This window comes from Nelusetta ayraudi, unplaced genomic scaffold (assembly GCF_046127955.1).
Source record: "Nelusetta ayraudi isolate G7.1 ecotype Tasmania unplaced genomic scaffold, CSIRO-AGI_Nayr_v1 ptg000022l, whole genome shotgun sequence".
NCBI lineage: Eukaryota > Metazoa > Chordata > Actinopteri > Tetraodontiformes > Monacanthidae > Nelusetta > Nelusetta ayraudi.
The window spans coordinates 3,215,105-3,243,036 of NW_027466072.1; the positions used below are offsets into that span (position 1 = coordinate 3,215,105).

Sequence of the window (27,932 nt, forward strand, 5' to 3'; positions counted from 1 at the left end):
ATGTACGGAGGAACTCAGAAGCTCAGTTGCAGCTAATTAAGCTGTTATCATTCCCACCACAAGTGGCAAAGACTCAAGATTCTGATTTGTTTAGGCTTGGCTCACTTCATGTGGTCATCCATGATAATGAAATCTGGCTGGGATCACTTACAGTGCTCAGGGGCGGCAGTCCAGGGAGGCTCTTCTGTGGAACAGAGGTCTTTTTTGATGCTTTTCCATTGAACAGGCAGTCTAATCTGTTATCTGGACAGTGAAAAATAAGTAGCATGAAGTCAGCAAACACGGAACACTCAGGAATTGTACACCAGCTGTTGCAATGTAAAAGCATTACAGAACCTACATGGACTTCAATGGTAGATCCAGTGGAGCAGCTGCACATTAATCATTAAAAAAGAAAATTTGCCCTCCTTGAAAACAGCATATTTATCCCTCTGTTTACATCCACCAGGAAAACAGGATGTTTGGCTTCCCAGCAAAACTGCTGGTTGTTAGCTTCTTGCCAACACTGATAGTGGAGCTTCAACGGGACTGTTGCAGCCATGGTGAGGCCGGGCAGGTTTATTGTTGGGGGTCTCACAGAGGTATAATTTCCCTTCATGGCATCACAAAGGACTAACTTTTTATGTTTTGGAACTAATATCTGAAAATGGCAAAAAGCGGAAAAAGGAAAAAGAAAAAAAAGAGTAACTTTTCTCCTTTCTATGGAGTTCATTGAAGGATTTGGAAGGACACTATCTCTGTTGTCTCCTGTCTCCTAAAACCTTTCAGTGTAAGATAACCTCAAAGACAGAGTCAAACTTTTCTTGTGGGTTTATTTGCCCTTCAAAATGGAAAAATACAGCTCCGGTGTTTGTTTGAGTGTGTGCGTGTGTGTGTGTGTGTGTGTGTGTGTGTGTGTGTGTGTGTGTGTGTATGTGTGTGTGTTTTGCCTGTCTGAAATATTTATATGCCCAGTGCCCGCCACTTATCTCTGCTACTAGCTGAAAAACGAGAGCAATGAGGAAACGATTGCTTCGTCAGTCATTACAAGATACTGATTTTGCTCCCTTTTGGACACAGTAAACCCAGTTGTTTTTTTTTCTCCCTGCTGCCTCGTCTTTGTGCTAAGCTAAGCGAACACCCTGCGGTCTGTGGGTTAATGTTTTGCGGGTAGTTAGGAGCAAATGGGCCAGAATGAATCTTATCTACAGTAAAGTAAATAAGCATTTCAGGGAGGTACAGATCATCGCCATGATGTGGCACAAGAGATGGGGAAGAGCATGCGGCAGCACTGACATAATTTCCCCAGAAAATGTCTGTGGCAGCATCACAGACACAAAGTTTTCCAGCACCTCAGCACGAGGGCGGACTCTGAAAAGTCTCTGCGCCTGCGACGCGACGGTGAGAAAGTTGAAGCCCCTGCTTCTCACACCTACCAGCGCCGTACACTTTTAATCGGAAAAAAAACAAAGACAAAAAAAAAAAAAAAAAAGCTTTCAGAAGCGCCGCTGCTGAAAATATGCGCGTGAAGTCGGGTGCTCGCTCGAAACCACATTCTTCAAGACTGTCCAAACAAAACAGGCAAGTCTCATATGGTGAGCTGCTCTGAAGAAACAGACAGGAAATGGGGGTGAGAGGTGGGGAGCTCACACACACACACAGACACGCACGCACACATGCACGCACGCATGCACGCACATGCAGCTTACTCTTCTTGAGTTGTACATGCATCCTGTCAAACTGACTATCAAACTGACTGTCAGACGCGTCTGCAGAGTCCACATACAATCTGAAAAACACAGCAGGACACAGTGTATCCGAAAGCTCAAGGCCATTTGTGACAAACATACTGTTTCTTCTACAAAATGGGATCCACGCTGTACGTGAACCCTCAAACAACACGCACACAGCTTCAAGTAGCCTTCCACTTCCTTTGAAAGGCTGTAAAAAAAAACAACAACAAACAAACAAACAAATCTCCTCTCTTTTGTGGACTGTAATGATGCCCAGACTGACACCTAAGAGCTAACCCTGAAATTATTTAATTATATGTCATGCTCAACTCAATGGATGCCTTTTAAGACAGAAGTCAACAGAGCTTTGAATGTCCTTTGACATAAGCACTTTTTTGAAAGGTCCCATGTTAAGCTGCTAACAGTATGTGTCTCCATGTTGTCAGCAAATTCCCCAGAAATGGGTGAAGTCCTTCCTTTCTCTTCTTTTTCCCGCTTCAATGTTTTTTTTTTCAGACCCGTCACTCTGGAAATCGTCCCTTTGTGATCTCACAGAGGAGATAAATACTGCTCGTATGTCTGTCACCTCTTTGACACCTTGTTTTTGTCAGTTTCTAAACGTGTGGATGGTCTAACAGGAGGCAAAAATCTTTTAACAGGGGGTTGTAAACAGTAAATATGCTGGTTTCTTTTTTAGATACATGGACTTGTTTTGTTTTTGTTTTTTAAGTAAACTGTGCTGCCCCGATGAATGGGATTTTAGGTAAAAAGTTAATTGACAGTTAGTATAACAGTGGCTTCTTTGAACAATGTTTTAAATCTGCAGCACTGAAAACAAAAAAAGTCAACTTGTTGCACCTTTCTCACTTTTGTCTTTGTTGCCAACGAGGACCTTGTTCATGTAGATGTACTCCTCGTCTGCACCTGCGAGGAGACGGGAGAAAAAGTGTGTGAAAATGCTGACCAAGTGAGACAGTGTTACATTTCTGGTGAAGCCGGAAAGATCATTTTTGGCTGGAGGCTTTTGAAATCAGCCCTTTAAAACGCATCTCCTCAACTGAACTGTACGAGATAAACGCGATCTGTGGAATCCTGCAGAAAAACACTCCTCCCACCTCGACTACGACGTATTTCCTCAAATAGTGGTCTGTATTCTATCTATCTATCTATCTATCTATCTATCTATCTATCTATCTATCTATCTATACTTAACCCACTATGACTCTAGTGCAGACTACAACATTTGCAATACTGGGATTGAGTCTGGGATCAAAAGCAGAACCGGAGCGTAACAAGTGGCTCTCTGTGAACGGACAGCCTCGCACACAGCAGCGGTCAGGAACGCAGAGGCAGCAACGTCACGCCTTTTCGCCTTTTCGCCTTTTCGCCTTTTTCTCCTTTTTCGCCCAAAGCTCTCCGGGAGGCAGAACAACCAGACGACACTTGGGCAGCTCAAATTTAGAACTTTGAGTGCTTTCCTCGCCGCTTGACTGAGTGCGCGGGCTATTCTGGGCCAGTGTGAGCAGCGTATCATTTAGAGATGATGAAACCCCGCGCCACTCGCAAACACAGAGACAAACAAAAATGGCTCGGCCTCGACGCGGCGGATGAAATTACACACTGGTCCAGGACATGGCTGTGACATTGCCACATAAACAATTTCAAAAATGATAATAATAATAATAATAATAATAATAATAATAATAATAATAATACTCATCATAATGATCCTAATTAAGAGTCATTTTCTTTAACCTATGTGGTTTTGGCAAAGTGGGCCGTTTGCTGTTACCTGTTGCTGGATTGCCCTCATGGAACTCTCCCCCACCCCTCCACCAACCACACTTTGGATGAAAAAAATGCTTCAGCTGACTCAGACTCACACCCTGAAGAGGAAGTCCAGCAGAAACTCTGGGGAGGGCGATCCCTTTGAAGCAGCTATAGGTGAAACCTGACAACTGGAGAGTAAGACAATGTTTTGCCTCACCGCAGTGAAAACAGATTTTTCAGGGAAGGCATTTCGAGATGCTATTTCTAAAGCGGTGCTCAGAGGAAGCGACCGTCCCCGGAGGGAAAAGACGGCTTCGGGGGAAATAAAAAAAACGATTCGGTTCACGGCCGAAGACAGGAAGTATATGTTCGGTAACTTGGGGCATGGCAAAGTACGGCTCATGCGTGTGTGTTTGACAGGAAACACAGATAATGAGGATACCCAGATAAGTTGGGTTGAATGAATTGGATGAATTGGACCAATGGGGCGCAACATTCTTCCGGGTTCTACAAAAACAGGTTGAACTACTTCTGACCTATTGAGAAGTGCAATTGAGAAATTATTATTATTTTTTTTTTTTGGCAATCTAGCACGATTTGGGATGAAAGTCAGAGGTCTCTGTTGGTATTTATAGCGCAGGTACAGAACTCCTACCTGCCCCTAAAAACTGCTGCACTCTGAAGCAGACAGAACAAGTGCCTCTTTGTGTCGTCCTGCCCCACGTGTCACATTGTTGGCGCAGAAAAGCATCTTGAACCTACTTCAACTCTTTCGTTTTATCTCTTATATCTTTTTTTTAATCTCATGGAAATTGTCAGTGTTTGATTGTTTCAAGCCCTCATTTTCAGTATACCTGATGTACACTGTGTCAGTCTGAAAGCTATACTTTATGTCTCACAGTTCCTGGTTTGCATGCAGGAACATTTTTCTAATATTTCTAGGAAAAAATGTGTCCTGTTTTCTTCTGCAACTGAGGGGATACTCAGTGTTATTTCAGCAGAAATAAGATTATTGCCAACTATTATCATTACTGTTTAATTTTAATTGCTGTTCAAGCTTTGAACGATTGTGATGAAAGTAATCAAGCTGTTGTATGTACCGATGTAATGCTTCTCAAGTCTGTTTTTTAGTGCTGGACTCAACTCTTCTTTTTTTTTTACTCTTCTTATTTAATGTTTTGTTTTCTTCATACCATTGGAGGTTCCATAGGACAGCAGGAGATCAGACAGCAGGCCTTTTTGGACGGTGGCATTCCCACTCAGGGTCTCCTTGTCCAGGATGAGCAGGAAGCGATGGAGTTCCATCAGGAGCTGGTCCAGCACTGCAGGCACAGATGGAGAGAGAGAGAGAGAGAGAGAGAGAGAGAGAGAGAGAGAGAGAGAGAGAGAAACTTCATTTAACGATAAACTTTAATGCAAAAAAAAAAAGTCCTGCGAGAATGATGTTTTATATACTCCATTTATCTGTTTTTTTTTCTTTTTTTTTTAAACAAGAGAATTAATTTAAATTAGATATGTCTGATCATGAGATAAAAGTGAAGTCATTTAAAGTCTGTAAGGTTCCTTGACAAACTGGTCTGATAGTACTTTAAATTTACGGCCGAGACGAGGAATTTCAACTTCCTGCACTCATCTTTCAACACCAAACTCATCAGCTTGCCTGTGAGCCACTCGAACCTCACTGCGCGTCTGCTACCCTTCTACACATCGTTTTGCGCTGCCACATTTAACGCACGGCAAACTCTCAAGCCATTTTGGGCTTTGTTGTTATCGACAGTTTCATGTCGTATTTGAAAAGCTGCTCGGGTAGCTGCACTTAGTTCCGCAAAAAGGTCAAGTCCAGAGGAGGCGGAGGAGCAGCGGTGAGGGGAGGAGCCTCCGTCCGAGGCGGCGGGGCCACTGTGTCTGGGGTGCAGCCCACACACATCCTTCAGGGGTCAGCGCTGAGCTCATGGCCCTGTAGCCTGTGTGGAGAGCTCTTTGTGCTTCCCTTCACTGTCTCCCGGCCTCATGAATAGGCCTCTTGCTACAGTGGGGCCTCTGTGAGAGAGCACTTTTGGCCAAAAAAGAAAGAAAGAAAAAAGACGAGACAGGAGAAGAGAGACATTATTTAAAAAAAAAAAAAAAGAAGAAGCAGAAGAAAGGAAAACGTTGGGCCGGTAAGGGGGTGTCACAGTGCTCTGGAATGTATGAAATCCCCAACAGAATGAGCTCCGTTAGCGTTAGCCTTTGATGTATTTTTAGTTGGTGCTGAACATAAGTTCAACCGTTGATTATTTCCAACAAAGCCGTCAGTCAAAAGGTCAAATATCCACTGTGGCGGAATTATTTTCATGTAGCACAGAATTTCACACCACTCATCATCAAATCCTGCTTAACGCTAACTGTCGGCATTATTTCTATTTTGACAATTATAAATGGCAGTCTTGCTATTGCTCATACATAAATCCCGTAAACAAAATGTGTTTAAAATGTTATAAAATACAACAAAAAAAATTGTGTTGGGCTACGCTAAAAGTATGAGCTAAACAGTTTTTTTTATTTAAATAGCTGAATAACAAACCACAGTTTTGACCTGAAAACAAGTATATTGGTCAAAGCTGCTCTAATATATACTCTAAATACTTGCACACTACAATTCCCTGTTCATAATTGAAAACGTTAAGGCAGCAGCATAAGACAGAAGTGATAAAAAGTAGACGTGCTCCAAATCACACACTTGTGTGCAAATCTCCGCTTGCACACAGCAAGTGACAACAACTCACACACATATTCATAGCCGTATCAGAATTTGACCACGTATCTAACACTGAACACGCAACACATCTTGTTGTTGTTGACTGAAATGTTCCACTCTGGCTTAGCACCTTGGCTAACAAGTGGGCATCAAAACTTAGCTTGCGTACGTCATTATTTGGATCGTTACAGAGCCAAAAAACATCTTCTGCAATCTGATGACCATGTATTTGCATATATGTGTGTGTGTGTGTGTGTGTGTGTGTGTGTGTGTGTGTATATATATATATATGTATATATACACACACACACACATATATGTATATATATATATATATATATATATATATATATATATATATATGTATATATATATATATATATATATATATATATATGTATATATATATATATATATATATATATATATACATATATATATATATATATAAACACATATGTACTGTATATATGTATATATATTGCATATACATATGTATATATGTATATATATATATATATACATATACATATGTATATATATATATATATATATATATATATATATATATATATATATATATATATATGTATATATATACATATATACATAGCATATATATATGAGCTTGGCTTTGCCTCACTCTTTCTGTTTTTTTCACAGAAAAAAGCTGATTGTTTGTTAATGACTCTTTCTCAGGCTGAGTCAACTTCTGTTGAGAGGCCCAGTGGTTGGTGGACTGGGCGAGCCTGAACCCTGGCCTTCAACACTGATTTTGACACATGTGGATGACATGTACAAACACAGAGGAAGTAAAGTAACTAAAACAAAAGTTCCTCGAAAAAAAAAAAAAATCCTGCTGGCTTGAAAACTTGCCGATTGAAAAAAACAAAACAAAAAACACTTTCATACATGAAATGTTACAGCATTGGCTGAAACTAGAGTTTAGCTTTTTCTGAGTGAATCCAAACATTTTTTTTCCCAGCTTCTCCTCGTTGTGTGTTTGCACAGTTTGACTCTGATGGCCTCTTGGATTGGGGGACCCTGGGAAACGGAGTCAGCTGACAGGACAGGGAGGTCTACAGCGCTCTGTCTCTGTGGGCTATGGCTTGGCCTGATGCCCACCGCACATCCAGCAAGTGACCGCAGCATAAACAAGTCAGTGCAGCAAAATGGCCGGGAGGAATTTGAAAGCCTCGAGCCTGGAGGGCCTCTTTTTTTTTGAAGGACCTTTTAAAAAGCAGGTAAATTAAACAGCAAAAAAGATGAATTGGAAACTTGACAGAGTAAAATTAACTCTGTTACAAGTTGGATATGCTAGAATTTCACTTCCTTGTGCTTGACCTTCCTGAGGGGTTTTTTTTTTTTTTTTTGGCGTGGTTCCTCCCACTCTCGACATGCCGACTGCAAATATTTGTTTAAGTGCCCTGATAAAAAAAAAAAAAAGGAGGAAAAGTGAATTCCTGATTTGGCAACCAAACTTTTCTTACTTTTCTTCCTACGTTTACCTTGTGCGACCTCGGATACGGTCGCTGGAGAGAAAAAAAAAAGTAGATTAAATGTTTCCCTGTTGTTTCAATTGCAAGCAAACAAAAATAAATCCGTACATCTGGACTACACATGACCAACTTCTTAATCTCCACTTCCTGTGTGGGTGTGTGTGTGTGTGTGATGCAGACTGCACATCTTGCAGTGTTTTGTACTGGGTTCGGGCTCAACAAGTTTTACGGTAGATCAGCCAGACAAAGAAATAAACAGCGCTGCATTCTGAAGGTTCGCATTACTTGTGAATAGGATCTTTTTATTCACAGATTGCGCTAAGGCGTTGGGACTGTTTCTCCTCGTTGTCGATGAACCAAGGCTTTCTGCCAAACTGTCGGGACGCCTGGCAGCTTCCTCTCGTCCCGCCGGGACGAGAGGAAGATGTTCCTCATCCACAAATGGCAACAGTTGATGTCCACAAAATGCAGGGCACGGCGTCTTGTTCTCAACGCGGCCCCAGGTCAAATGAGGTTTCTGACATATTTCCCCACTACTCCGTTAGATCACTCGCCCATGTCAATAGAATTTGGCAAGAGTCTCTCTTCTCCCACTGAGTGGCTGTCTCTCTGGCAAAAGGCAACCAATCCTGAGAGTCAATGAATGTTTGAGTTGCGACTAAGGAGTCAAACGTTTCCCCTTTGTGCTCTCACTGAGCTTCCAAGAGGTGACGCTGAACATTAGAGGCAAGACTGTCCACAAACAGCTATGCTTGATGTAATTTTTGTTTTTTCAAATATTTCATCATATTCCTTCACCCACTCTCAAAACAACTCCTGAGACCCCAGCGTATGAATTTGTGCTCGGGGAAGCATCCCATTTTCCACTGATGTAATATTATTTGTGTCGCTTCCAGCTGTGTTTGTGTCTTTGATCATTGCTTGAAAATAAAAAAGTCAAAGGCTGTATTTCCCCTGGCGCACGTCTTTCTCACAGCCTTGAGCGGTAAAAAACTACCCTGTGCAAGCCTGTGTTCAGTGGGGCGGAAGTTTGAACTTGATGATGATGATTCAGCAAAAAGATGAGACCTTGCAGGTGTTTACGAAATATGCGCAGTTGGTGAATAACTTACCATCTTTTTCCACATTTCAAAAGACCAAAGTAACGGTCTGCACTAAATGTAAAACAAAACAAACCGGCTTCCTGTATGTCCACGTCATGTGTGTTTTGTGGACAAAGTCTAGAAACAAAGTAAGCTCTGAGTGTCGCAGCCATGGGATGTTCCTCTCGGTATTTCTTCTGAGTTGGTTTTAGTCTCTCCCTTCCGTTTACAAGTTAGGCAACAATTTAGCATCTTAGCTACCGTTAGCATAGAGAGTTGGAGTGCTGCTGGTGCTCTGAAGCCAGCTTGAGTTGAGACGACTCTCTTGTGTTGTCTGGTTTCGATACAACTGCAGCTTACTCAGCACCCACTTAGTTGCCTGCGGCAGCTTCCGGGTTAAATTGTTTGAAATGGAAGTTTACAAAGACGGATGTGCCAGATTCAGCGACACCCAGCTGATTCACAGATTCTCTGCGTGTCCATTTGATGAAGAAGACAACAATTCCTCTCTCCTGCGACTTCTGCCTGTCACAGAGTTTTGACTCCTGCAGAAGGGAAGTGGAAGATGAGAGTCAAGACCAGAAACTCTGGTGACTAAGACCGAGAGGCTGCTCTATAAACTCTGACAAGATAAAGGTACTTCTGTTTGGGAACCAAACTTCTATATCTGGTGCACGTGGGAGGTTGAGGTGGAGCAAGAACTGTGCATCATCTGGCCTCAGGTCAGGTCAGCCACATGTGCACTCACACAGTTTTTCTACAGCAATAAAGCTGAAAAGGATGTAAAACAGCGCCGTCACACCAGGGCTTCCCTGCACAAACTCCATCTGCAGCATATTCCAGAGATCCAAGGACAATCCTCGGGTGAAAGGCAATTTTTTGGAGGTGGTGGGGGGTTGGGTTGCCTTTTTCTGTTTGTCTGAAAGAAGCTTAATAAAAATCACATGGTGCACAAATGTGTGTGTCAGCGGCCTGGGTGGACGCACACAGCACAGTCCCCGCGGCGTCACTCGCCAAACATCCACGGCTGAAACTCTCAGAACAAGGTCAACCTCGGAGGTGCCGCAGGCAACGTGCACATGCCCGCCTCGGCCGGACTGCTGGTGTTGACAGCTAACACAGTGATCTTTGGGAAACGCTGAAGCAGAGTTGTTGGGGGTTTTTTTGGTCTTTTTTTCTGATGGACGTTTGGTCCTCTTTGGCTCTCTGCTCTTCCTCCCCAGCAACATGCTGAGTTCAGCTGCCGGGCAGGGTCTGTGTGAATGGCTGAATTAACTCAAGCTGTGTTTTGGTGCTATTGTCATAGTAACATGTTTTGTTTTGGGTTTTTGGGGGTTTTTTTTGTTTTTTTTTTAAGAAAAGTAGGTTTGGAGTTGATGGCTTGAGGAGAAGGGGACGCAGAGACTGAAGCGCACAGCTGAGAAAAATCAGGTGACAAGAAAGACTGAAAAACAAGCAAAGGAATTAAATGCTTAAAACACTTAAATGCTAAAAGTGGGCGGATCTACAACTTTAAAGGTTAAATCAACTCCTCCCTCCCACCAAGTTTGGACTTGAAGGCAAAAACATGGTGTTAACACAGCGAGTCACTTTATCAAAGCTCTGCGCTGCGTCTCTATGACAGCGAGTCTGCATCTAAAATTATTACCGCGAGATGGTCCTCACTGCAGGACAAGCTGCGGTGAACTTGCAAATTTCCCTGGGAAAAAAAAAAAATCCTTGTTCCCCTAAATAACATTTGTCTGTGCGTTTGCTCCAATGGGCAACAGGAAAGTGCAAGAGGGGGGGGCGTGGCTTCAAAAATAAATTTAGCTGCAGGTCTGTTTTGGAAAAATGTTTGTTCTGCCACTCGGCTCAGTGAACTTATGGGCTTACGTGGTTTTACGCACTTGAGCGTATAAACTCTCGTCTGACTGAAATGATGATGAAACGCAGCAGTAAGTCTTTGTCTTTAGAACAAGTGCCGTGGTGCATAAAGCCTCAAAACAGTTTCTTTAATTGGTTAATAGAGGATTTTCAACATTACACATTGTCCAAACTCGAGAGACAAGCTCATAGCTGGGCTCTTATGAGCAGTTGACAGGAAGTGGGGTGTTTTGTTTTTTTTTTCCTCTGTGGGAACCGATTTGCTGGAAGAGGAGCTTGAGGTCTTCGGGCCAGCGGTTTGGTTTCGACCAAACCGGCTCGAAAAAATGCACTGCTGTGTGACACTAGAGCAGCTGGCTGCACTAGTCTAACACATCCAAGGCTGAATCAGTCCCTTTATTTTTAGCAGAAATGAAAATCTGGTGATGGAAACAATGATAATGAAGTAAGAGGCTATGGTTGGTTGGTTCTGTTTCGACGTTGGGACACTTGAAACCGTTTCTTTCCTTTTCCTGCCCCCCCACCCCCCGGTCAGGCTTACATCCCTGGACCTTGGAGAAATCAGACGGCCCGCACGGCTGATACATGCTAATGAGTGCTTAAAAAGCTGATTGAAGTTTTTCTTTTTCTGGCCCCTTGCAGGAAGGGACTTCTGGTGCACTTTGAGCAGCTTCCTACTGATTAGGATGCAACGTGCATGGCTTCAGTCCCTACAGATAAAGTCATGGGGCTGGAGCTTCAACATCCTTACAGTGGATCTTGTCAAGTTTGTGGGTTTGAGACCGACTGTGTGTCAACTCGGAGATAAGTGGCGTGAGAAAAAGCCAAATGAAAGTGGAAAATACAGCTGATTCCCAAACGGGTCCTGAATGTTCTTCAGTTGGCTCAGTGAGCTGGAGTTGGTGTGTTTTGAGGTTTACAGATCCGTCCGTGCCTAAAAGAGAGATGTGACATAAATATCTAAAGTTTTGGAAAATGCAATTTGCCAAAGCCACCGGAGTATTTCACCCTTGGTCCGCTAGTGATTGATTGACTTGGGTGTGTCACAACACACCGCAACTGTCCAGACAGAGAAAGTTCAGAGAACTAAGCTATTTCATGTTACTATTTTTTGTTTCTTCTTCTTCTTTTTTTTTTCAACTAGCAATTTCATTTTTTGGACAAGACTCTTGGATTTTCAGCAGGCTGCAGCTGCTGGGAGTACCAAAAAAAAAAAAAAAAAACTAATGACACCTATGCAGCAGCAAAGTGCAGATAAGATAGCCAATATGTATCTAGCTGGTGAAGATTCAGCAAATGAAAAATGAATGCCAAAGCAGGACTTCCAGGGAGATGGTAACCCTTCTGCCATGAATGCGCACAACCTGACTGCCCCGAAGGAATGTTCATACATCTGTATATTAGAGAGCCATATGGGAAGGAGCTCATGGTGAAATAGGAAAAGGCCCCTACAAAATAAGAGTGGCATATGGCTGCGCCTTCAGCCAGTCACACGGAATAATAAACCAATCAGATCTCCAGCACAGCGGAGCCATTTCGTAATATCAGCCGGTTGGTGGGTTGCCGCCTCTGTCACGGCTGATCAACAATCACGATGATATTAATTGAAAACAGCCACGGTGGGAGGAGCCCTGTGCGGAATCTTGCTTGTTGTCACAGAACTTCTCTTGCGAGGTTAACATGCTCATAGTGACGCAAATTGTGGGTTTGTCCCCTCAGTCTAGATCCCTCAGTCAGCAGTCTTCCTACCTCCTCCTCAATAGACCCACATGACCATCAAAGACATCCTAAAGGCGTCTCCTTCATGCATGTACAACAGTCCCGTCACTCGCTGAACTCTAGCCTGCATCCCCAGCGTGGTTCTGCGCTGGCTGATGTTTTAGAGGCCATTCTTGTCTTTTTGTTTAGGTGGACGGGTGGTGGTGGGGAGGGGGCTTAACAAGCCCCCACAGTGATGAGAAAACGAGCGTCAGACCTCAAGCGGCTGCTGACAAATTAAAGCTAACTCGCAGCGCCGCCTCCAAGTCACCCACATGAAAGACTCTCTTCTCAGTCATTATCCCGCAGGTATAAATGTCCTGTCCTTAAACATGCACTAAAAAAGAAGAAGAAGAAAAAAAGAACCTGGCGAGAAGATGAAGAAGAAGAAAGCGACAACACACAGTTGAGTGCAGAGCCCAGGCTCCTGTATCTAATAAACAAGGCAGGCGTTTGATGTGTTGTAAATGAGCACGGGTGGGACCCAGGGGGCAGAAAGGGCCAAACTCTCAAGGAAGCTCAGTTCTGCAACAGATCAGGAAGGACCGTCTCTCTTTTCATCATTTTTACAGGCCGGGCCAGCTTCCTGAATTATGTGCGTGGCGTTCGCTCCCCGCAGTGAAGAAGCTGCGCAGAGCGAATCGGCAGACCCCATGCTGGCCCTGATGGCCTACATCTTTGGCTTGCCTCTGGAGGTCAAACCTGCAAAGCCCTGCTAAGCTAACTCTGTGCCAACTGGCACACTTTTTTTTTCTGCTGTTGTCAGCTGGAATTCTGATTTGGTCGATCTTTGAATTTGGTAGTCTGTTGCCCGCTTGCACCAATCATGCAATGCAACAGCAAACAAAAGTTTTTTTTTTATTAATTCCGTCTTCTTATTAATTGTCTTTGGACGTAACGAATAAACTTCTGAGTTTTTTCAGAAACCAGGATGAAGCTGCTGTAAGATGTCCTTAAATGCATTTGAAGAGGATGAAGACGAAAACAGCAGCTGACTTCCAGATTAGCTACGGCTAGCAGGATAGCTAAAGCTGCACTAGGTTTTTTTTTTGTTTGTTTTTTTAAATCAAACTTGATGGGAATTTCTAAAACATAGAGTAATAAAATATGCAGTGAAGTATTTTTCATATAGACAACATGTTTTTGCTTTACTGCAACTGGCCATGGCAAGAGTTATGTTCAGTACCGCAGCATCAGCAGCAGCTAGAATGCACAGCTAATATTTCGCAACTAGCCGTAACAAATGTGGCTGTTCGGACAAAATCTTTTAGACAGAATGTCAGTTCAATCACAAAATGTTGAAATGTTCCTTCCCTGTACGAAGTGTTTTCTAGGAGCTCTTTACCAGATGAATAAAAGCCATAAATCAACAAGCTTTAGGAAGCGTTTCACCCAGGACAACTTGTTGACGGCAGAAAAAAGCAGAATGCCAGGACCTAGAAACCGGCTGATCAATAACAGAAAGAAAGGAAAAGAAAACAAAAAAACCCAACAACCTCACAGCAACAGGTGGTTTTGATATTGCACACAGGAAATTGGAAGCACGTTCTGGTTAAAAACATTGTAAAAGCTTGAGCCGCTGGTGGTTGAATGCTGTGTTCCTTCAGGACATGCAACATGACACAGGCCCCGGCATTAACTTGCGGTGTTCGTCTAAGTCAGGTCTTTTCTCATAGAACTCAGTCAGAGGTTAAACCTCACTCAGGCTGAGCCATCCACTCATTCAGAGACGTCTGTCGGTCGCTCTCTCCGTTTTCGCTTCACATTTTACTTCTGGTGTAAATCACCAGTGGATGGATGCAGAAACAGTCTGATCAAAACAATCTGTCGTCGCCGACCCCGCAGTGTGAAACCCACCTGCAGCAACCTCCAACCCCACATACAAAAATGCTGCTTCAAGCAGCCGTTTTGGGGAAACCATTGGTGAGAATCAGTTGCGGGCATGAAGAGGAAGATAATAAGTACTGGAAAATATGCGTGTAAACATCCTTCTCAGGGAGATACTCTGGGTTTATTTACTTAATATCTATTTATGCTATGATTTCACTCATCACAGGGAATAACGTAAATAACTCCCATTGTGCAGAGTCACTCTGTCTGGCCTGTGGAGATTGAGTTCTCTTGGTTTTGGGCCTGAGATTCGACTGGAAAAAGGCCATCAGGGGACAACTGACCCCTGATTTAATCCAAGACCCATGCACAAGGTGCAAGAGCGACTGATGCTGACTCCTCTGGGGGGCGGGGCCACGCATGAGTCAGACTGAAGAAGTGCGCAGCCAATCGGGATTACTGTAACAATGGCCGGCTTTGTAGCCGCGTCTCCATGGGTTATCTCATGTTTGCCTTCGCCGTCCCTCCTCTGCTGCTGGCTGCCTGCGGCTGTTAGTGTCTAACTCCAGCCTGCTGCCGCTGCTGCTGCTGAGTTTGCCGGCAGAGGAAACTCCAGCACTCATTCTCCACACCACCAGCTGTGGGATCCTCATCACTAAAAGCAGAGATCTGCTGCCCCGTCCTCCCATAAAGAAAACCCAAAAAATAGAATTCCATAAGGCAACCGCAGTGGCACCTGTGGCTCAACCACGTAGCAGCAACTGCAACTTTTGCTTTTGCACTTCCAGTTTTGCGATGTCACCTGACTTCGCTAAAATGGGAAATTGGTTTGCCAGGAGCCGTGACCCGAAGTGAATGAGTAAGTGGGTATCAAAGATGGATGGATGGATGGATGGATGGATGGTTTGTCAGAAGCTGAGAATTGTAAATTGTGTTTTTACACTCCTTCCCAGGCGCAGCACTGCTACTGCCCACCACTCCCTCAGGGCATGATGGGTCCAATTGGGTTTCAGTTTTGTTTTTTTGCATCCTGAGCAGCCATAATCAGACAGACCTTCAGCTGCAGCATGTTTATACCCATGTTATCCTGTTTTGATCTGTATTAAACTGTCACTTCTTTGGCCAAGCTTTTTGGAAATGAGGCTTCCCTCCAACAGGTCTCGATGTCAGGCTTTGCATTTCGAGGTGAGTTCCATAACTGCGCTGCAACTTTTTTGGTTTATCTAAACATTGTTTAATTGCTGCTAGAAACACATGCAGCAAAAGGCAACCACCTAATTAACCAACCAACCAGAAACTAATTAACCGATTAACCACTTTACTAACATTTGACACCATGGTTAGATCTAATTTCAAATTAAAAAAAAAGGACAAATGTCTGAATTAAATTCAGACTGAGTCAGAACGCCTTTTGAAATCCCCCTCCCAGGAGTTCTCCGGGACTATGAGTAAGATGTATGTTGGGGGAAACCTCTGCTGCTGGCTGCTGTCTGTGAGAGCGTGTGGGAGTCAACAGACGGGCCCGTCTGGTCAGCTGGAGAACGGGAATGTTGCAGCAAGACTGCCTCCTTTCAATCCAGCTCCATCCCATTCCAGTTACACTGTAGTCACTATTGTTTTCCGTTCGGCAAAAGTCTCCTCACCGCGACAGCTGCCTCACCCACAGACCGTGTTGGGTGGGTGTGGGGTCCCGTGGTGGGTTGACAGTGGACATACATTTCTGCCAAAGGTGCAAAGACGTCCCACGACAGCCTGAGCTCATCGTGCCCTTGACTTTTTTTCTGTCTTTCTTTGTTTCCAGACCTTCTGAGAGCCAGGTGAGGAGCAGAGGCAGCTGTCCTGGCTCAGCCTCTGCGCGAACATCCAGCCGGATGTATGAAGTGGATTTGTTTGTCCCCCTCATGAACAAATAACCACAGGCAGGAATTTGGGGAATGCTGTGAGAACGACATTGCTGCTGCTGCTGCTGTTGGGATTAATCAGTGGCCAGTGTGTTTTTTTTTTTGTTTTTTTATTGAGCCCTCTTGGAGAGGAACGCTCTCAGAGAAGCTGTAACTGATGACAGAGGGCTGCGTTTTACTGCAGAGCGCAGACACTGGCCCTGAAAACGGCAACTTTCCACTGTCATTAGGGAATTTAAATGGGCCACAGTCAGCAGGTGACCAGGATCTGAGCCAGAACGTGAAACCATGAAGAGGAAGAAGAAAAAAGATCTTCCAAAACACAGATTATTTGTCTTTCTGTCCAGCGCTGGCAACCCACAAGTGAGTCATGCAAAAGCAACGAGTGTCATGACATAAACAGTCGGTTCTGGCTCAATTTATTGGCCGCTATGCGCGAACGTCAACCGCACCCATGCAGACCTTCAGATAAGACTCTTCTCCTCTTACCTTTGTGCTTCTCCATTCCCTCGCAGCACTTTCACTCTCTCTTGCCGCCTCTCATACAAATGTTAAGCAATCCCAAAAGTTTTGGAAGGAGACTTTTCCCTTCGCTTTCACGCACAACAGACACGCGCGGGGATGAGACAGCCAGCAACTTCTGCGGAGTGCTGCTGGCTTTCTGGCTTGGCTGACTGGTGGGCTGCGCTCGACGAGCTGACTGTTTTGTTTTCTCTCTCTCTCTCTCTCTCTCTCTCTCTCTCTCTCTCTCTCTCTCTCTCTAGGGGTAGTGGTGGTGGGGTGGACGGAACAACAGCGCTCTCCTCTTCTCACTTCGGCGCACCTCCTTCTCCTCCTCCTCCCTCTTCATGCAGCAGCATCCAACGCTGCGGTGTGAAAGGCTGCTGCTGCACACAGCACAGGGGGATCCTCCTCAGGTGCCGCTCACGAGAGGGGGGGCTGAGGTCCCACCCGGAAGTGCTTGGAAAAGTTTTCCGTCCGTGGAAAGAAGCTGCTGAAAGCGCGGGTGCGCAACGAGCCTTCCTTTACCGCTCTCGGCTGAATCGGCGCATGATAATAATAATAATAATAATAATAATAATAATAATAATAATAATAATAATAATAATAATAATAATTTGTGCAGTAAAGTGGTAACCAGTGTCTCAGTGAACAATCCAAAATTAGCACCAAAAACCTTCATTGGTGATCAGGATAGATACCGGCTTTTGTTTCCTCTTTTCTAAATTCCCCTTTACAATTTGCTTCCTTCTCTGTGAAGAAAAATAGTTCCTCATGAAACTGCCTACAGTCTGCGGTGTGCGAAGGAACATTTGAAGACTGACTCCTCATAAAGCTTTTATTTCTGAAGCAGTTTTTTGCACTGCATCGAAGAGATATAGCCACTGTTCTGCCTTTTGAAAACAACCTTTCATTCATATTTTGTTACTTCAGCATGCTTTGAAATATGTTCGTGGCACTTACTACCCACAAAATCCAAAAACTGTCCATCCATCAATTTTTCTATCACGGCTTATCTTGCAGTCAGGGTGCTGAAGCCTTTTCCAGCTGCTTTAGGGTGAAGCCATGACTGCACCTCTGAATATGTCACCAGCCATTTGCACACACAGGGCCAAACAGAGAAACAAGCAACACGTCTCACACTCACCTTCAGAGTTATTGACCAGCCGAATGTCGATGTTCGTGTTTAGACACAGGGAGAAAATGCAAACCCCACACACAGCCTTGAGTATCACCAATGTTGCACCCAAGGCTGTGTGCGGTTTGCACACAAGCTTTTAAAGTACGGAGGGCAATATGCCTCACAGAGAGCTGATGGGTAGAAGTTTTCACAGGGTAGATTTTATCATGATGTTTCTCCGAAAAACTATGGCGTCAAACACTGTATTTAACCAGTGATGTCACGGCTTTTTGAGCCCCCCCCCCAAAAAAACAACCAAAAAAAACTCCTGAATGTCAGTCAGACAAAAATGGCCTCTGCATCAATTAAAAACAAGGGTGGTCTGCATTTTCTCTCTTGCGGTCCGCTTTTGTCCGTCTCACAACAGCAAGGGAACTGTCTTCCTAATCCCACGGCAGAATTCCTATTGTGCAGCAGAGCTTTCAGAGCCCCGCCGGGTGTACGACGGCGGCGATGGAGCACCATCGTGGTGCCAGTCTGCGAGGTATTTCTCTGGAGGAGGTGCGGTGCAAGGTCACTGACACTTCCTCAGTGGCTCAGACGCAGGCTTGAACTTCTGAAAGATAAAGTTTGAAGTTCGGCCTTGGTTGGCACTCCTCTCCTCTGTCTTTCCATGTGATCTGAGCTCAAAGACGCATTCCTCAGCCATGATTCAGAGGACAAAGTTCACTGAGTCACCTCCAAATTAACACCGGACCCTTGCTGATTCAGGGGACTCTCCTGTGTTTGCACACACACACACACGCACATATATAAAGACTCACAAAGCCCCAAAAGATCTCCCTGAAAAAAGCACCCCACCCACTCAGCCAATCCCCTTGTATTTATTGAGGCATGTTTCATCTAATCTTGTCAAAACCATCGGGCTCCCCTTACTGTTGCGTCTGGGAATTTCCAGAGAAAGTTGAGTCTGGTGACTCTGTCATATACCTCCCTGTTGTTGTAAGAACATTTAGGCCAAGAATTCTAGGGGCACCAGCTTCAGACACATGTGTACCTCCCAGGGATGGTGCTTGTTGTTTCCCCAGCACCGCCGCAGAGGTGGCTGCACCTGACCAAACGCTGGGAGGCTCTACTGCGGCTGAAATGAAGAACGTTGAGTCATGCAGGGATAATATTGTTTTAAGTTCACGTGTGATCAGGTTCACGGCAGCCTCTATGGAAAATAAACAGTGGCTGTTCAGGTTTCAGTGTGTGTGTGTGTGTGTGCGTGTGTGTGGGTGTGTGAAAGAGACTTGTGACATGTGACAGCTAAAGAGCTTTGCCACCAGGTAGGTTCTGTTTTTAGAAACATTTAATAGTGTTGATAGAGGGCATCTCTGCATGCACAATTGTTGAAATCATTCAAATGCACCAAATGCTATGAAATAGGCAGTCATCCCTACCTCAAGTTTTAAAGTCTATGTATAAATTATCCAAATTCATCAGATGACACTGGAGATGATCATTCAATCAGTGACATTATAAATTCAATTGGAAAAATAGTGGCCCCTCCTAAGAAATTGCAAAAATAGTTTGTACTCTAGCAAAATTATCTCTGGTGTTGCAATGCCTTGAGACTGCTAAGCTCATAGTTTTGCATCATTATTAATGGCTACCGCATCTACTGTCAGACGGTCAAGCTGGCTTTTATTAGTTATCCAACAGTACAGTTCTGCTCTAACCTCTTCCTCCTCTCTTTTAATATTTCTGAATTAAAGAGTAGTTTTATGGACGCAGCGGCGCCTCAAGTCATTGCGCAACACTGCCCTCTACAGGTACGGGTGTAGAGGTGTGGGCAGCAGTTAAAACTGAACTGAACAGACATTTTATGGCGAAAAATATTTTTTTTAAAAAGAGAATAAGAAGGCATGTCAATGCATTATCCCTCAACGAGGCCCCATTTATATTGTCTGCACTCCAAACAGGTGCAGAAATGCAGAATTTGAAAACATTTTTACTGTCTGATCAGATACACATTACACTCTTGCTGAGGATTATTAGATGAGAGCAAGGAACAAACACCAATAGCTAAGCAAGCCAGCGATGCTGAGCTCCATCTGCCACTGAACAGACACTTGTATGATTGACAGCGACAGAAATATATCTCAGAGTTCCCTCGCTCTGCCAAATCACGTTACTCGACCCATGTCATGATGTGACAACCCACACCTTGACAGGCCTTATCTAAAACAAGTGCTCTTGCAGAAAAATGCATTCCACCCGATGAAAGGGTGAGACTCTTGAATAAAATTTGTAATATCCTGATCCTCATAGATTTCTAATGCAGGTGCTCCTATTCTCTCAGATCTAAAAACGAACCAATTTTGGGCACAGTACCTCAATGCCGATATGGGTTGTAGTATGAGGCAAGGCAAGGGTGCTTTATTTATATAAAACATTTCATACACAAAGCAACTCAAATGTACTTTACATGATTAAAAGTTCAACATTTTAAAAGCATTCAAAAACCAAAGAACACACAGTCTTCAAAGACAAAGAGCAGAGAGAAAAAAAGACAGCTTAAAATGCATAAATAGAGCTGTAATGAAGGAGAATAGAAAGAAAAATATGATAATAAAATATAATAAGATAATCAAAAGCACCCAATCATAAGCATAAGAGAAAAGAAGAGTCTTTAACCTGGATTTAAAAACATTCACACTGACTTCCGTTCTGTTGGCTACTCTACTCTATAGCTGACTGGGAGCCAGTGTTAAGTCTTCAGAACTGCTCTGATCTCTGAACCCAAGCTGCAGCATCCTGTATGAGCTGCAGCTGTTTAATGTTCTTTTGGGGCAGTCCTATCAGAAGGGAAACTGCCAGATATAACTGTGTGTCATCTGCATTACTATGATAGTCAACAATAACTTCTGCATAATTTGACCCAAAGGTAGTGTATATAGGCAAAAGGGGTCCAAGAACTGACCAGTGTGTGTCATGGCCAATCAAATGGACACAAAATGACCCCTTTCCTCCAAGTAGGACCTGAACCATTCTAGGACTGTTTCATTGAGTTCCACCAAAGTTTCCAGTCTGTTCCAACAGTATACTATGGTCTACAGTATCAAACGCTGCACTGAGATCCAATAAGACAAAACAAATTAATTGTTGTTGCAAAGAATGTGGCATTGGGCGACACAATGGCTTAGTAGTTAGCGCTGCCGCCTCACAGCAAGAAGGTAGTGGGTTCGATTCTGGGATGAGACCTGTCTGTGTGGAGTTTGCATGTTCTCCCTGTGCCTGCGTGGGTTCTCTACCTTCCTCCCACAGTCCAAAAACATGCAAGTGAGGTGAATTGGGAACTCTAAATTGTCCGTAGGTTTGTCTGTGAGAGTGAATGGTTGTTTGTCTCTATGTGGCCCTGTGATGAACTGGCAACTTGTCCAGGGTGTCACCCTACCTTCACCCTATGACAGCTGGGAGAGGCACATCAGACCCCGGTGACCATGAGCTCAGGAAGAAGTGGGTATTGAAAATGGGTGGATGGATGGATGTGGCATTGTGGAAAAATATACTATACACTAAACTCACAATGTATGTTCAATATTCGAAATGGGCTTTATGAATTTGCTTTTTTCCCCTCTTCAAAATATGAATTTAAGCATTATGCACCCACACAGTAAAAATGTTAACGTCGCATTAGACTGGGGCAAATTGGACACTGTCCCTTTAAATGAAAGCACTGGCAGCGCGCATGCGCAACCTATGTTTAGTTTTCTCCAACCTGAGGAGCTGTCTAGTGTCGCTGGCTGAGCTAGCAAATCCATCGCCGCCAGTATCTCTTCTTTTTTTGTTGTTGTTGTCGTCTTTTGAACGCGTCAGCTGCGCTTTATTCACACCGGAAGACACGGGAGACCCTCGACACCGAGTTGTCCGCCAAGTCCACGCCTGAAAAGCGCCCTAATTACCTGTGGGGAACCGGGGACGAGTTCGGAGCGGCAAACACAGGCGAGAGTCGGCGGCTCGAAGCTCCCCCAGTCTTTTGAGTCGGCAGCAGAGAATAGCCTTTCAGTTCTCCCACATCACCCCACATCCATGTTGACTGCGGCAGCCTTCGCACTGGGCCAACTTGCAAAACCTCACATCCTCTTTGTGTTCATGTGTGGATAGACGCAAAGCGAGGAGAAATCAAATCCTGCTGAATTACCGGCGGATGTCGTCCCCCGAAAGATGGTGGTGGGTTTTTCTTTCGCCGTCCGCCCGTCCCCCACCTTTCTGTCGTTCGGGGAGAGTTTGTTGGTTAACGGCGGCTGGATGTGTTGAATCAACGCCGTGACGTTCCCCCCGGAGAGAGAGAGAGAGAGAGAGAGAGAGAGAGAAGAGGCTCAACTGTAAATAAGCTACGCATGCTAACACAGCGGTGTTGTGGAGGCGGGTTTTTTCGTTTCTTATATCACCTTACTGGCTAGCTGCTAATTTTTTTTTTTTTTTTTTTTTTTTTTTTTTTTGAAAGCCTGAATCGATGTTCGGTGGTTCGGGGAGGATTTTCCAACAGGAGGTCGGGTGAAGGGAATTCCTTCGTGCCCGTGCCGATGCTAAACAAGCAGCCCTTTAAATATTGCTGTGACTTGTTCTTACTCCCCCACTTTGTCTCAGACAAATTTTTTTTCTCTCCCAATTTTAAGAATGCTTCAAAGTCGAGGAATATCCAGGATTTTATTCAGTACAACCAACGCATCGTGAGTAGCCGAAGCTCCCCCCACCTTCCTAAATCAGACCCCGAAAGGCCCCGATGCTTTGATCGGCTTGCTCGACCTGGATGTAAAACAAATAAAATAATAAGTACATTATAATACAGTACTGAAAATGGATCCTGGGGGGAGATGCCAGATCAAACTGTTAGTCTCTGGACCAAAAGTAGGCGCCCGCGGCGAGCTGCGAGGTCTGCACAGATACCTGCTGCTGTACGTGTTGTTTCACTTGGTCCTCTTCACGCACGCCTCCGCCACCAAAGCGTGCGACAAGAGCTGTCCATCCGGGAAATGTGTCAACGGATCGTGCGTGTGCGACCAAGGATGGGTCGGAGATCAGTGCCAACACTGCCAAGGGAGATTCAAGTGAGTTAGACTGATTTGAGTGGTTTCGTAAGTACTGTATCGTTTTTTTAAAACAGTTTCTTTTTTTAGTGCAACAGTATAGTTAAGTATCTATCTATCTATCTATCTATCTATCTATCTATCTATCTATCTATCTCTCTATCTATCTATCTGGTTACATGAATTGTGGTCGACTCAAGGTGAGTCCAAACTCGACTTGCACATTTTGATCCACTTTGTGGCCAAGCAATTGAGTCACGATGAGATTTGTGAACAATTGCAGCGATTAACTCCTCCAACCCAAAACATTTAGTTGATTATGTTTTGGTAGATTAAAAAAAGAGATGTGATTTTTACTTTCTTGGTTATTTTGATTTGTTTTCAGCCGTGTTGAAATTACTTTTTGGATTCAGAACAAGTTAATGAGACAAGATTTTGAATGGACTCTTAAAAGAAGCTTGTTAAAAAAAAAAAAAAAAAAATGCTCATTAGATCCACGTCATTTGACAAACTTAATTACGTCCTCGACCCCTTTGGTTTGTTGTGTGGAATTAATCTGCGTTAGAGGGGCAGACTCACTGATAAATGTTTATTTTTATGAAGTGCAGTGGCCGCCAGTGGGTCGAGTAAATAAATGATGCCACCGTGATTGCCCAGCCCAATCTGCAGAACTGAGCATGAACCGAGCAGCTGCACAACTCACAACACCCACCAAACCATTGACTCATGGCCTGATGCCTGAGCATTGATTCCAAATAAAATGCAAAAACAAACAAATCGTCTTTGCTTCTGCCAGGGTGAGAGAGAAAGAGAGGGAGGGAGAGAGAGAGTGAGAGAAAGAAAGAGAGAGAGAATGCAGTGTACATGGTCTGTGCAAGAGCATCTATAGTGTAATCGATCTCTGCATCAGCCTTGCAGCATTCATGGAAATATATTGAAGGTCCAATTTCAGATCTTTATTATTATTTTTCCATCTTAGCTGCCAGTGAAGGTGCCTGGTGCAAGTAACTACGACTTAAAAACTATACAGATCTCCACAAAGCAGCTCAATTATCTGTCTGCATGAATGAAAACAAGGCAGCAAACACCTGGCTGGACACCTGGCTGGACACCTGGCTGGACACCTGGCTGGAGTTGTTGTCACTCACCTGTGATATTCTTCTGTGACACTGACAAGGGAATATTTCCAGAACTGGATCTTTTCCAAAAAAAAAAAAGCAAGGCCCTTGAGCCAATCAAAATGTTGCGCGCAGGCTCGTGGTCACATACTGTTTGCAGCAAAACGGGAAACAAATGACAAGTGACCCACCGATATCTGTCAACTCGCCATATAATAATCATGCTCGGCTGTGCAGCATTTGTTGACCGGAGCTTTTAATGGCTTTCCAGCACACCAAAGTGCGCTGTGCGGTGCAGGAGTGCTTTGATCACTGTCATTACCGCTGCACCCGTTGTGTCCAAGGTTTTGTGCGACTTGTCATCAGGCGTGTTTTCAGGTAATGACCCCCCTTTTGCCCGGAGACAAACAACTGACACGCAGGAATTGAACTCTGCAGAGAGAAGGACGGAGCTTTTTTATCCCGCTCAGCGCATCATCGACGGCGCGCTCACATTTAGCGGCCTCCCTCAAAACACGCGTGAAATCATTTCCTTAAAGTCTAAACCGGCGTCACAGATGAGTTATTTTACAACGTGTTTGTGCCCAGCGAGTGCCATGTGGCAGTAATGTGTTTATGGACAGACAGTTGCACGGGATAATGTTTAGCCCGGCAAGTCCGGAGCACCGTGGCAGTATGAGAAATTGCTGTTTGCAACATTAACATATGTGGAAATATATATATTTTTTGGCCTTTTAATACACAGAAGGACGACATTTTCAAGATGACATTTGCATGTCTAATGAAAATTAATTTTCTGCCCTTTTTCCCCCCAGTTTAAATGAGCCTACTTGCACAGTCAGATTACAGTGTTAAACAGTCTCGTTCAAACTAATTCAAACCCTCGTTTCCTGAAAAGTGCAGTCACGTTGACCCTGTTATGTTTGCGGCTCTTTTATAGCTCTTGCGTCAAAGAATTCTCCTTGCGCCGTCCTTTTGATGGAGGCGTGTGAGAGACGAGCCGCCCCTGTGTACGCTGCTGCGCTGACCACGTGGAGACTTTGGAAGCTGGTGCGCGGCCTCGACTGAAAAGAGCTCAGGGACGGGGAATGGAGCGAAAACAGGCGCCTTTAAAAAGGAGCTGTGTGTGCTGACAGAGGGAAACCGCGTGTCCCCAGGTTGTCATGGTGCGAGCTCTGTTGGCAGTGGAGGTGCAAGCAGCAGCAGCAGCAGCAGCAGCAGCAGCAGCAGCAGCGTGTCGCCCCCAATCTCCAACAAACGCTCTAATCTCAGAACCGAGCGGACATAATAATCTCATGATTTAATTGGAAAATGCTTAATTAGGGAATTTATCAAGAATTTGCTAAATAAAGATTAATAAAGAACATAATGACATTGGAATGTGTTTTTTTTTTTTTTTTAAATAATCGTTGACCCTCAGTAAAAGTCATAGGCACATTTTCTAATGCTATGAGTGATGGAATAAACTGGAGCTGAAAGGATTCATGAATGAATGGACTTAAATCGATTTAAAAAATGATTTGATTTCAATTATCCTGAATCAAAGCTTTGTTTTTACTGCTGCTAAACATCGATTCAGCTCCGAGGTCTTACGTTGTTGTTATTTCTATGTTTTTTTGTATATATTTCATTTTACTTTTATCATTTTGTGGTTGTTTCACCTGGTTCTGAAACAAAGGTCAAACTTTTTGTCATTTTCAGTCTTTTCCTCCTTTTTACTATTCAAATATTTGTTATCGAATCTCCATCTCCAAAACCTTAACAGCCAGTTATTTTCAATAATACTCCTTCGGGTTCCTCACATGCTTGAGGTGCAACAAAATGGAATCGTGTTGGGCACGCTGGTGGTGGATGTGTGACGTGTTGTATGTGATTGTCGAGAACTAACGAACGTCTTTGTCTTTGTGTGCCCCCAGGTTGACCGAGCCCTCGGGATACCTCACCGACGGTCCAATCAACTACAAATACAAAACAAAGTGCACCTGGCTCATCGAGGGCTAGTGAGTCGCACGACGTCGCAGCATTTCTTGATTTTACCGCTTAAGCAGAGCATGAAACGGCAAAATTGAATGAAAGGGTCACTCAGCATCTCATGGCGTCGCAAAGTGGAAGTAGAGCCTCTCCAGCAGACAGAGCGATCAACCGCTGCATTAACTGCTGCAGCAGGGGCCATTAGGAGAGCTATAGCTGCCCGCTTGTACTGCAGTCAGTGTGAGGAAAGAGATGTTTGGAAGCCCCGTAATGGAAATGGAAACTTTATCTTTGGAAAAATGACTCCCTGTTTTTTTTGTTTCCCCCCCGGCTGACTGAGAGCCGTCACGTCGTTCCCTTTTGCTGTTTTCGTTGCTCTGCATCCCGTGTTTGCAATGCCGTGCTTGTACATAATTTATGCCTGGAGCGTCCGCATGTGTTTACAAGTCCATCAACACTTACTTAATCCTTCAGCTTGAAGGCTTACAAAGTGAAGAACACAAAGAGGGGGATAAGTGTGCACTCTGTTCTACGCTCCGTTAATGTTTGAATGTCCGTCTCTCTCCACCCGCAGCCCCAACGCGGTGCTCCGGTTGAGGTTTAACCACTTTGCCACGGAGTGCAACTGGGACCATATGTACATCTATGACGGAGACTCGATATACGCCCCTCTGGTGGCCGTCTTCAGGTGAGGAAAGATCTCTGGCAGCACTGGAGGTGAACCGGAGAGGATCCCGCGTGTGTTCACTTCCTCCTTGATGCAACAATATCAGTCGCAATGCAAAAACAAACCCAAAAAGATTGGAGAAAGCTGCTAAAAATCTAGTAGAAACTAAAGAGCGACTGTGATTGAGAAAGGTTGTTTGCAGTCAGTTTAACACACTAAGCTGGAGCCCCAAAGATAAACACTGCTGTGATTGACGCAGAGGAAGCAACAGAAACAAAAACAAACCAAAATAACACGTTGAGTTTCTCCTTTTTTTTGAGGGACGGAAATTTTGCATGAGCCACTTTTTGCAAGAGCTGTTGCTCGATGTCACTGACGCAACAAACTGACGCTTGACTTGAAGGTTCCGTGTTCGTAGTGATGGAAAAAAACCAAAACAAGATGATGGTTTGTTCCATTTCTGTATGTTTCAGTCTTTATATGACTGTTGGTTTGTTGCTGCGTGTGTGTGTGTGTGTGTGATAAGTGAAACCCTTTTACTGTCTCCCTGCAGTGGACTCATCGTCCCCCAGACGCGAGGGAACGAGACGGTTCCTGAAGTGGAGACGACGTCGGGCTACGCGCTGCTCCACTTTTTCAGCGACGCCGCTTACAACCTGACAGGATTCGAGATATTTTACTCGTGAGTGTCTGGACTTTCACGCCCATTTTCTTTTTGTTTTGCACCGTTGTACTAACCAGGCCCCCCCCCACCCCCCTGCTAGTTGCACTTTCATTACAGTTTTTTTGCTAAATAAAAGCAATATTTGTAAAACAACAGAGTATTTCTCTGTACCACCGCAATCACTCGTTGGCTGAGATAAAAACCCACTGCAGGAAATAAGTCATGTGATCATTACTTTGTATTTAATCTAGAAGCAATCTTTTCATGCTTCCCCTCCTCGCCTCACGCTAGATGATGCTCATTTATCTTCCCCAGGTTTCCAATTAAAAACAGTCCAGAGGGAATTGGCTTAAAAAGTAAACACCTGTTTTGTTTTTTTTCCCCCTTTGTCCAGGATCAACTCCTGTCCTAACAACTGCTCCGGGCACGGAAAGTGCACGCCGGGCAACTCGGCCGCCAGCAGGGTGTACTGCGAGTGCGACAAGTACTGGAAGGGCGAGGCCTGCGACATCCCGTACTGCCGGAACAACTGCGGCAGCCCCGACCACGGCTACTGCGACCTCACCGGGGAGAAGCTCTGCGTCTGCAACGACAGCTGGCAAGGTAGCAGTGACGGGAACCCAGCGTGGGTTGATGTCTTGCTCAACTTTGAACAGTT

At 44.4% G+C, this 27,932-nt stretch overlaps 2 protein-coding genes across 3 annotated transcripts in view; one reads left to right on the top strand and one right to left on the bottom strand.

Annotated features, from left to right (window-relative positions):
• afap1l2 (actin filament associated protein 1-like 2) overlaps positions 1–17,057 on the bottom strand; it is a 33,046-nt gene extending 15,989 nt beyond the window's left edge. Inside the window, exons 1-4 of one of the 2 annotated variants that reach the window (XM_076028134.1) lie at positions 16,645–17,057; positions 4,676–4,804; positions 2,580–2,636; positions 152–243 (exon numbers count right to left, since the gene is read on the bottom strand). In XM_076028134.1, coding sequence (XP_075884249.1) covers positions 152–243; positions 2,580–2,636; positions 4,676–4,804; positions 16,645–16,660 — 294 coding nt within the window. In that variant the 5' untranslated portion in view covers positions 16,661–17,057. Of the gene's footprint in view, positions 1–151; positions 244–2,570; positions 2,637–4,675; positions 4,805–16,644 lie in introns of both variants that reach the window. The other variant, XM_076028133.1, reaches the window with a different exon arrangement.
• A 4,492-nt stretch (positions 17,058–21,549) lies between these two features.
• The window catches only part of atrnl1b (attractin-like 1b), a 62,820-nt gene continuing 56,437 nt past the window's right edge, over positions 21,550–27,932 (top strand). Inside the window, exons 1-5 of the mRNA XM_076028135.1 lie at positions 21,550–22,875; positions 25,889–25,972; positions 26,518–26,631; positions 27,164–27,292; positions 27,669–27,877. Coding sequence (XP_075884250.1) covers positions 22,625–22,875; positions 25,889–25,972; positions 26,518–26,631; positions 27,164–27,292; positions 27,669–27,877 — 787 coding nt within the window. The 5' untranslated portion in view covers positions 21,550–22,624. The remainder of the gene's footprint in view (positions 22,876–25,888; positions 25,973–26,517; positions 26,632–27,163; positions 27,293–27,668; positions 27,878–27,932) is intronic.